The following is an 11,095-nucleotide window of genomic DNA, read 5'->3' on the forward strand; positions in this document are numbered from 1 at the left end:
AGTGCCAGTACTATTCTTTTTTGAGAAGAGGAGACGACATCTGTACATAGTATTTCAAGATAATGAGCATACCATCAATTTATATAGGGCAGCATAAGATATCTCCATTTAATTCGTATCCCTCTTTTTAACATTCCTAACATCCTGTTTACTTTTCTGACTAGCCACTGCCACACTGCTGGATGTTTTCAGAGAACTGTCCGCGATGGACTCCAAGATCTGTTTCCTGACTCGTTCGTGTGTGTTTAGCCCCCATATTATTGTATGTATGAGTTGGGGTTTTTTCCAATGTGCATTGCTTTACATTTGCCACTTAATTTCATTTGCCATTTTGTTGCCAATCACTTTAGTTCTGTGAGATCTTTTGAAGTTCTTCACAGCCTGCTTTGGTCTTAACTATCTTGAGTGTTTAGGTCTCATGTACAATTTTGCCACCTCACTTGTTTACCCCTTCCTCCGCTCATTTATGAATAGTTGACTAGGATTTGGTCCTAGGACTGACCCTTGGGAACACACTAGTAATCCCTCTTCATTCGAGATATTTACCATTAATCCCTACTCTTTGTTCCCTGGTCCTTTTACCAGTTTCTCAATCCATGAAAGGGTCTTCCCTCTTACCCCATTGTGACAACTAATTTACATAAGAGCCTTTTGGTGCGTGACCTTGTCAAAGGCGTTTCTGGAATCTCTAAATCACTATGTTCCACTGGATCCCCCTTTGTCCACGTTGTGACGTTTGTTGACCCCTTCAAAGAACTCTAATAGATTAGTAAGACATGATTTCCCTTTACAGAAACCATGTTGACTTTTGCCCAACAATTTATGTTCTTCTATGTGTCTGACAATTTTATTCTTTACTATTGTTTCAACTAATTTGCCCGGTACTGATGTTAGATTTACTGGTCTGTAATTCCTAGGATCATCTCTAGAGCCCTTTTTAAATATTGATGTTACATTAGCTATCTTCCAGTCATTGGGTACAGAAATTGATTTAAAGGACAGGTTACAAGCCTTAGTTAAATAGTTCTGCAATTTCACATTTGAGTTCTTTCAGAGCTCTTGGGTGAATGCCATCTGGTACCGGTGACTTGTTACTGTTAAGTTTATCAGTTAATTCCAAAAACTCCTCTAATGACACTTCAATCTGTGACAATTCCTCAGATTTGTCACCTACAAAAGACGGCTCAGGTTTGGGAATCTCCCTAACATCCTCAGCTGTGAAGAATGAAGCAAAGAATTTATTTAGTTTCTCCACAATGACTTTATCATCTTTAAGCCTCCTTTTGTATCGCGATCGTCCAGAGGCCCCACTGGTTGTTTAGCAGGCTTCCTGCTTCTGATGTACTTCTAATTTATATTCATTGCTATCAACTTCCCATTTCTTCCAATTATTACATATTATTGTTTGAAGCTGTTTTCACTTCCTCTCTAGGCAGGCTGTTTCTTTCTCCTCTGGGATTGTGGTTTTCTGGGTATCATGTAAAATGTTCTTAAACAATTCCCAATTATCATTCACCATTTTCTCTTTACATTCTTTCTCCCAGACGATACATAATTGTTTTCAGAAACTGGCCTTGTTAAAACATCCTGTATCTATATGAGTGGTTGGGACTTTATTCTGATTGCACATGACAAATGTGATCAAGTCATGACCACTTGCATCTAAACAGCCACTCGTTTTCAGTTCTGTGATCCATTCCTTTCGATCTGTCAAGATCGGTAGCAGATTAGCCACTGGGCCGACGGGGCTTCTAGCTGAAAAACGTTTCCCTGCCTTTATCCAATGCCAAAAAGTGGAGGGGAGGGAAGGGGGAAAAACCCACTAGGTACATTATTAGTGCCCTTTATTAGGTGTATTACGGTAGCACCCACGTGCCCATATCCTGGTGTAGGGCCTCATTGCGCTGGGTGCTGTACATTATTAGTGCCCTTTATTAGGCATATCACAGTAGTGCCCAGGCACCTCATCCCGACCCTGAACCCCAGTGTGCCAGGGGCTGCACAAACACACAGCAAAGAGAGTCCCTGCCGCGAAGAGCTTCTAGTCCATGTACAAGAGACACCAGCTGGAGACAGCCAGACGGACGGGGGAGGGCAAGGAAACAATGAAAGACGATTGTCTAAATAGGCCAGACAGACATGGTCGGGGAAGGGGGAGAACGCATAGGTGGAGTGAGCGATGGGATGGCCGCAAATGAGGTGTGTTTCGTTATCACCAGGGAAGGGATGGGGGGAGGAAACAGGGGTGTCGAGGGGAACAGGGAGTCAGAGGGGTGGGGGCTGGCGTGAAGAACCAGCCACATTAGTTCTTACCGGCCCTACCCAGTCCGTGCCGACACCGTAACGCACACAGGAAACACCAGCCTGTTGGACGAGGCCTCCCCAGCGCAGCCAGAAGCAACCTGCAGCCAAAGGAGGAGAAAAGGGGTGTCCTGCTTCCCTTCCTGCTGAGAAACGGGGCACCAGGATCTTGCTTCAGCTTATGGCTTCCCAGCCTTGCCTCGCTCACCTGCCCCAAGGATTTTGCCAAGGCCGTCTGGTGGAGCAGGGGTCCCCAACGCGGCGGCCACAGGGGCATCCTAGTGCGCCCGCGTCCTGGATCCCAGGAGAGCACCTGCTGAAATGCTGCCGAATTTCAGTGGCATTTTGGCGGGGATGCCTCTCGATGACGACCTTGTCGCTAACAAGTGATGTCATTGAGAGGCGTCTCCTCTCAATGACGCTGCTTGCCGTCGACAAGTGATGTCATCGAAATTCGGCGGCATTTCGGCGGGTGCTCCGCCGCCGCAGTGGTCCTTCGGCTGGCGCCCCCCAGAGGAAAATATTGGGGACCACTGTGGTGGAGGATATGGTTTTATGCCTTTCCTACCTTCACTCCTGTTAGCCCAGCAGAGGTTTCGTCCACACTGCAGCTGGGACGTGTCATTCCCAGCGTGGGCAGAGGTGCACATGCCAGCTCCGATCCAGCCAGCCCCTAGCAGCAGGGCCACGGAGACACAAGCAGTGGCGCCCCGGTACAATCTCGTCCGACATCCTAGACAGGTCCTGGGGCAGCTAGCTCCAGCCGCCGCCTGTACCCTGCAGCCACGCCGCTCTTTTTAACAAGCTAGTGCAATCAGAGTTGTGCCGATTGCAGGGTAAATGCACCCTTTTTATTCACTCCCATGTGAATCTTTTCTAGATGCCAGCCTGGAACGAAAGACACACATGGGAGAAGCTTGAAGAGCTGAGTTTCTCCCATGGAAAGTCTCCTGCAAGGGAAAAGGTTCCCAGAAATATTGCCCAGAAGCCTAGCGAAAAAGGTAAAGTCCCACTTGTAAGCAGCAGAAGGAGGAAAACTAATTCAAAAGATTGAGTTAGGCATGTTTATTTCCTAGACCTGTCATTAGTTCTTAACTCTCTGTGCTTATTTCTCACACGTGTTTCCCAATTTCATATCTAGGTGTGTAACTCACAAGCTGCTTCCTTCTTCCAGATCAGAATGAAGATGTTAAATAGATTGGGCGCTCTTAGGGGCAGGGGAATGTCTCCCACTGGGTTTGTGCAGTGCCCAGCACCCCGGGCCCCTGGATCTTGATTGGGCTCCAAGCTGTGCCCAGCACCGTGCAGCACTGATTTCGGTCAGGGTGTGGCAGTGTCCAGTGCTACAGGAGGCCCCCGCTCTGCATTTGGACTCTAATACAAGTTCTGGGGCAGGTTTGCTTGTGCGTTACTCCCCATCTGAAATCAGGAACTGGGGCTGCGGGTGGAGCCAGGTTCCCTGGAGAGAAGCCAGGCTGGAGCAGGGCTAGGAACAAGCAGGTGCCGCTCCTAACAAAGGTAAATTGGCTTCACTGTGCATGTAATTGCTTAGTCATTTCTTTAAGCAGCGTGTTGCTGCTGCTTTTTTAAAATTTGCCACCAGAGAGGGTGATTGGTTCCTGGTTGCATAATCTGCTAAAAAAGAGCTTAAAGGCTCGGTGCTTAGCAGCCCACAAACTGCTGCTTCTTTGGAGCTGGTCTGCTGAGACTTCCAGCTAATCAGGTGGGGTGGCCAATTGTAGGCACCCTACTCCAGGGTGGCTGTGCTCAGAGACCAGCTCTGCTACAGGCCCTGATTCCCGACCATCACATCCAGCTGAACAGGCAGGAGACACCGGAAGACCAGGTTCTGGACTTGGATCCCTTAGTAAATTTCTTGTCCTCGGAGTACCTCGGCACTGCAGCTGGGAGCAAATGCCTCAGCCCAGGCAGGCAGCCCCAGGGGAGCTCAGAAGGCTGAAATTAGCTTTCCCCACAGAGCCTGGAGCTGAGATAAAAGCATCAAGTGGGTCTGTTAGTGGCTGCGAAGGGAAATCCTCCTCTGCATATTCCAGCTGCCCTCCCTGCCCCCCCTACACACATGCTGTCTCCTGGCTCCCAGCCACCCTGGGCTGTGGATGGAGAGTGATCTATAGGAAAATGTCACTTCCATGTGTAAATCAAACTTGTGTGTGCAGAAGGCAAGGGAAGGAGACACTAAAAAAGGCAGAGACACAGCTCAGTCCTGACCTGCAGCCCCCCCCTGCCACTCCAGCCCTGTGTTCCCCACCCTCACAGCTCTGCCAGTGACCCTCAGTCCTGACCCACAGCCCCCTGCTACTCTAGCCCTGGGCTCCCTTCACAGCTCTGCTGGTGCTCCTCGATCCCGACTCACAGCCCCCTGCTATCCCAGCAATGGTCTCAGGCTCTCTGCAAACTCAGGCAGGAGTTGCTCTATCAGTTACACCAGAGGAGTCCCTTCTCTGACATCTGTTCTCCCAGGCTGTCTGTAGACTTCTCTCTCCATCCATTACCCTTGGCTCATTATTTTTAGGGTGTTTTCACAAGCGTAACAGAGAGTTACGTTAAAAAAAGAAAAGGAAAGTTGCATGTAACAGGATGCACTCACCCCTCGTGAGTGCCCCCTGGCTGAGTGCCTGTACTCTTTGTTTTTGGTGGCTCTTCAGTGACTCAGCCCTCTGGCCGAGTCACACATGCTCTGTGTGTGACAAATAAAACAAATCCCTTCTGGGATACAAGTCCAACAGGGGGTCTCTCTTGGGGCCCTCTGTAGTGTCTCTCAGTTTGTTTCCCGCTCTGCAGTAGAGCGGTGCCTCGGGGATCCTTCCCTGGAGGCAATGCCTTCACCCTCTCAGGGCCCTTCTGGCTTCAGCTGGGTCACCACAGCTCAGTTCCCCTTCTGGGGCATCTCAAAGTCCAGGCCTTTCCCCCACAGTGGCTAATGGGGATTGTGGGGGATCCAGGCTCGCTCACTACTCTGTAGCTAGCAGCTGTCTGCTGTGTCAATTCATTTTAGTCCCACAGCTGCTTTAATTCCTTGGGCCGCTTCCCCGCAGCCCTGTGCCATCTTCGCCCTCACCTCAGGGCTCTGTCCTGCTTGCCGTGAGCTCTCCACACTGAGCTGCCCACAGAACTGCTACTCTGCCAGCCAACCAGTCTTCGCTCCTTGAGCTCCACACAGCAACTGCTGGCTGCTCTGCTCTGCAGCTCCTTTTATATGGCCCTTCTGGCCCCTGATTGGCTGCTGCCCCTGCAGCCACTCTAGCCTGCTTGGAGGACCTCTCTACTGCTCATTTTTCTGGCAGAGTGTGGCAGGACCCAGCAGGGGTCCCTCCAGCAGGGGGCTCAGGGCCTAGTCTACCCCATCACACCGCGATTCTGGAGAACAAGCCAACAGCTTCAGGTAGGGGCAGGTACAGATTCTAATTGAAATGTTTCTTTTCCTTTTCAAAGGCCAGCAGCTGAGCTCTCACGGGGATAGCGCCGATTCCTGGATCTACACATTTACTTCTGATGCGAGTGGCTTTTCTGAAGCAGATTCTGCATGGCGGGAGCATGGTGGGTCATCACAAAACACCATGCGAAGCGTCGCTCTCCTGGGGAAGACGGGCGCTGGGAAATCATCCTTTGTCAATGCTATTAGAGGCCTGGGCGATGAAGAGGAAGGTGCTGCTAAAACCGGGGTAGTGGAAACAACCATGGTACCGACGTCTTACCAGCTTCCCAAACAGCCCAATGTTACAATATGGGACCTTCCGGGGTTTGGGTCGATGACATGTCAATCAGACATGGACCTCGATTTCTTCAGTTTGAGCCAATACGATGTGTTCCTCATCTTCTCCTCCCATCACTTCACAGCCACCCATGCCAGGCTGGCCCGGAAGATCCAGCAAGCAGGGAAGAAGGTTTATTTTGTGCGCTCCAAGGTCGACAGGGAGTTGCTTGCTGCCCGGAGGAATCGGCCTTCTACCTATAACGAAGAGCGAATTCTGCAGCAAATCAGAGACGCCTGCGTGAAAGACTTGCAGAGAGAAGGGCTGACCTCCCCACAGGTTTTTCTCCTGTCTAGCTTTGAATATGGTCGACACGACTTCCCTCTCCTAGAGGAAATATTACAGCAAGAATTTGGGAGTCGTTTGGCTGGCTGAGCTCTTGTTCCCCAAAAATCTTGCACAAGGAAAAAGCAGCCATGCAGAGTCAGAAACCAGGGCCACCCAGGGTGGTGGGGGGGACAAGTGGGGCAATTTGCCCCGGGCGCCGCAGGGGCCCCCATGAGACTTTTTCGGGGCCCCTGGGACAGAGAAGTGAGATCTGGAGCTTCTGTCTTCTCCATCCCCTAACACAAGAGCAAGGGGGCATTTAATAAAATTAAAGGTTGGGAAATTCAAACACGAGAAAAGGAGCTCCTTTTTCACACAGCGTGTGGAACTCACCTAAGTTCCCGCTAAGCTGCGCGGCCACACAGCCACACAGCTACCTATTAAGCCCCGCGCAGGGGCTCAGGGCTGTGGTGGGGAGAGATGCCTCTTCCCAAGCCCCAAAGCTGTGGCGGCCTGGGAAGAGGAGCCTCTACCAGCTGGCCCCAACCCAGAGCTTCCGTGGCTGGGGGAGAGGCACCTCTGCCCGCCAGCCCGAAACTGGAGCTGCTGCAGCCGGGGGAGCAGTGCCCTCCCTTCATCCTCAGCCCCACCCCAGAGCCCACACCCCCAGCCAGAGCCCTCACCCCAGACCCCAAGCCATTGCCCCATCCCTGAGCCCCTTCCTGCACCCTGAACCCCTCATTCCACACCCCAGAGCCTGCACCCCCAGCTGGAGCCCTCACCCTCCTGCACCCAAACCCTCTGCCCCAGCCCTGAGGCCTTCTGGCCGAACCCCAACCCCTCAGCCCCAGCCCCACCATACAGTCTCCATGTGTGGAGTAACTTTTGTTATGTGCACCAGTATGGAGGTGATGTATCATAGTGGTGCACGTAAGAAAAGTCATTGCACACATGGACATGAAAAAATTACAGGGAACTTCACCACTCCATGATGTTTGGGGGTTGGACTAGATATCTCCTGAGGTCCCTTCCAACCCTGATATTCTATGATTCTATTAAGGCGAAGAGTTTAACAAGATTCAAAAGAATTGTCCATTTGTACAGCTAATGAGAATAGCCAGAGCCATCTTAGAAAATGACAGCACAATGGTGTTGTTTGTAGCTTTGTTGTAGCCGTGCTGGTTCCAGGATATCAGAGACAAGGCGGGGGAGGGAATACCTTTTATTGAACCTGCTTCTGCTGGGGAGACAGACCAGGTTGAGATCTACACAAAGTGCGTCTTCAGGTTTGGGAAAGGCATCAGAATATCACATCTAAATACAAGCTGGGACAGATTGTGTAGCATATTGAGCAATAACAACTACATGGGTGAAGCAAGACAATCTCTGTGCTCTTTGAACTGATACAAAACCAAAATGGTATTTATCCAGCACACCCCGCCAGAACACCAGAAACGTTTACTTGTGTCTACACCGAGCGGTAACGCTGACTGCAGGGGTGTGGTTTCTAAACCACCCTATCATGCGGCGCATTAGTTTCTCTGTGTAGGCGCTTCTGGTGTGCACGAGGTTCGCTCGTGTTCTTTGCCATCGTGCTGTTTGAAACAGTACTACAGTGAACGCGCACCAGGAAATGTTACAAAGAGAGATTGTTCGTTACAGGCGTGGAAGGATTCGTTTTTACTGGTAAATGTCGGTGAGCATCAATTTCACTGGACACCCACAAACGAGATAAAAATACTTCCGTTGATAATGACTGAAATGTACAGACCGGCAGAGTCAGAGAAACACTGCTTGAGAACTTATCAGAGCTTGTTTTAAGACTCTTTACTTGGTGTAGTTTGACATGGGATGTTGACAGTCTGTGTTTTTATCGTTATAAAGCTTTCGCTTTTTGAATCTCAGCATCTACTGTCATTAAACACTTAATATCTGATCCCCCTTCATACTTTCCGGCAGCTGTGAAAATTCAAATAGATACAAATTGAACAAAAGGCTTAAAAATAAACATTAATATTATTAGTTGAATTCTGCCAAGCCTAAGTGTATACTATTGTAATGAGCACCGCATATAACAGACATTGCTCTTTGGAGTATATACAAAATCAAAGTCCAATTTTTGGACCTCTGCACAGAACTGCAAAATTGCTAAAAATAAACCCTGAGAAATGAAAGTAACAAACTCCGCAAAATAAAGGCCCTAGAAATGGCCTTTCCCATACATGGAGCTAAAACTCCTCCTGGTTCACACCTCGATTGCTGTGACATCCCCTTCTCCAGCCTTGACAAATGCAATCCTGCCCGGCTCAGATGCATAAGAATATAACAATGGCCAGACTGGGTCAGAACAAAAGTCCGTTTAGCCCAGTATCCTGTCCTCTGTCAGTGGGAAGTGCCAGGTGCCCCAGAGGGAATGAACAGAGCAGGGAATCATCAAGTGATCCATCCCCTGTTGCCCATTCCCAGCTTCTGGCAAAAAGAGGCTACAAGCACCATCCCTGCCCAGCCTGGCATTCAGAAAGCTGCTGCAGCGATTGCTCCCCGAGCCCACTGCTTCGCCTGCATCACTCGTCTCTTTGCTTTGCAGCCCTGCACTGGCCCCTGCTTCTCCATCTCCTCAAACGTCAGCTGCTTCTCTTTGCTCTGATGGGCCTTCGTGGCCAATCACCACCCGACCTTTCATCTCTCATGCCATCGCCCACTGGGTACATTTCCAGACAAGCTCCTCAGTGACCACCCCCCCGCCGCTCTCCTTCACGCTTGGGGAGATCTCCCTGTAAACACCCTGCTGGGCTATACTGGCTTGGGATTTCCTTTCCGTCCCCTTTCCGTCCAGCTGGCATCTCTTCTCTTAGACTGGAGGGTCTTTGGGGCAAGGACTGGCTTTGTTCTGTGTCCGTCCAGCACCTGGCGCAGTGGGGTCCAGGCCCAGCACCGGGGTGCCTGGGTGCTACTGCAATACACCTAATATATAGCAATAATTATGTACAGCACCTTGCACAATGGGGGTCATGCCGTGGGCCATGCCTGGGGTTCCTGGGTGCTACCATAATGCGCCTAATAAATAAATGATGTGAGGCCCAGGCATCCCCCTCCAGGTTTAGCCCAACAGGCACCCTTCTCTTCTGCATTTCAGAGAGGCAGCTCAGGATCAACACCCCAAATGCACCCAGACACCTGTAATCAGCAGCTAATGGCCCAGGGTGAAATCGCACGTCTTGGGGTTATGAAACAGTGACCCCTCGGGAGGGAGTTTATGAGTGTATCACCGTCAGCCCCCCAGACCTAGGGGACTGCCCCCATCAGCCCTTACTCCAGAGAGAGCTGAAGCCATGGCAAGAAGCTGGGAGGCACAGACGTGTTCAACTGGTCAGCTAAGAGTGACAGTTCCCTGGCCACTCACCGTGACCCACGAATGACACATCTAGCAAGGCCATCTAGCCTCGCTGGGGCTGGACGAACTCCTGGCAGGACTGGTCTGGGTGCAGGGAGCTGGACGTGATGATCCCATCCACCCCGATATGGCCATGATTCTATGGAAACACCACAGAAAGGAGATCAGTTACCCCTACCACCCCACTAGGGCATCGGGGCCAGCCCTGCCAACCAGGGGAGAGCTCCCACTCTGCCCCCTGCAGCACAGCGCCTCCTAGCGCCAGTCTGAGACATCGGGACAAGCCCTGACTGCCAGAGGAGAGCCCCGACTCTGCCCCCTGCAGCACAGTGCCCCCTAGTGCTGCCCTGGGGCATTGGCACCAGTCCTGACTGCCAGGGGAGACCCCCACCCTGCCCCCTGCAGCACAGTGCCCCCTAGAGCCAGCCTGGGGTACTGAGACCAGCCCTGACTGCCAGAGGAGAGCCCCCACCCTGCTCCCTGCAGCACAGCGCCCCCTAGTGCCACACTGGGGCATTGGCACCAGTCCTGACTGCCAGGGGAGACCCCCACCCTGCCCCTGCAGCACTGCGCCCCCTAGTGCTGCCCTGGGGCATTGGGACAAGCCCTGACTGCCAGGGGAGACCCCCACTCTGCCCCCTGCAGCACAGCGCCCCCTAGTGCTGCCCTGGGGTATTGAGACCAGCCCTGACTGCCAGGCGAGATCCCCCAGCCTGCCCCCTGCAGCACAACGCCCCCTAGTGCCGCCCTGGGGCATTGGGACAAGCCCTGACTGCCTGGGGAGAACCCTCACTCTGCCCCCTGCAGCACAGCGCCCCCTAGTGCCACACTGGGGCATTGGGGCCAGTCCTGACTGCCAGTCCAGAGCTTCCACCCTGCCCCCTGCAGCACAGCGCCCCCTAGCGCCAGCCTGAGACATCGGGACAAGCCCTGACTGCCAGAGGAGAGCCCCGACTCTGCCCCCTGCAGCACAGTGCCCCCTAGTGCTGCCCTGGGGCATCGGGACAAGCCCTGACTGCCGGGGGAGAGCTCCCACCCTGCCCCCTGCAGCACAGTGCCCCCTAGTGCTGCCCTGGGGCATCAGGGCCAGTCCTGACTGCTTGGGGAGAGCTCCCACCCTGCCCCCTGCAGCACAGCGCCCCCTAATACCGCCCAGCGGCATTGGACCGCCCTGAGTAGCCATGGGGAGACCCCCCTGCCCCTGCAGCCACGCAGCCCTGTGCACCTGGGGCCTTGGGCCGTCTGTCCCCCAGGGGGGCCCCACGCCTGCCCCCTGCAGCACGACGCTCCCTCGTGTGCAACCTGGGGTCTGGGCCACCCGTCCTGACTGCCAGGGAGGCCCTCTCAGCCTGCCCCCTGC

General features: G+C 52.7%; 2 protein-coding genes across 3 annotated transcripts in view; both read left to right on the forward strand.

Annotated features, from left to right (window-relative positions):
* LOC116838201 (uncharacterized) overlaps nucleotides 1-8,245 on the forward strand; it is a 49,249-nt gene extending 41,004 nt beyond the window's left edge. For both annotated transcript variants that reach the window (XM_032803241.2, XM_075071186.1), the window contains exons 8-9: nucleotides 3,182-3,302; nucleotides 5,755-8,245. In XM_032803241.2, the coding sequence (XP_032659132.1) occupies nucleotides 3,182-3,302; nucleotides 5,755-6,449 (816 nt within the window). In that variant the 3' untranslated portion in view covers nucleotides 6,450-8,245. The remainder of the gene's footprint in view (nucleotides 1-3,181; nucleotides 3,303-5,754) is intronic.
* LOC116838202 (interferon-inducible GTPase 5-like) overlaps nucleotides 1-11,095 on the forward strand; it is a 190,562-nt gene that overhangs the window by 92,553 nt on the left and 86,914 nt on the right. The window lies entirely within an intron of this gene.

Source organism: Chelonoidis abingdonii, chromosome 11 (assembly GCF_003597395.2).
Source record: "Chelonoidis abingdonii isolate Lonesome George chromosome 11, CheloAbing_2.0, whole genome shotgun sequence".
NCBI classification, from domain to species: Eukaryota; Metazoa; Chordata; order Testudines; family Testudinidae; genus Chelonoidis; species Chelonoidis abingdonii.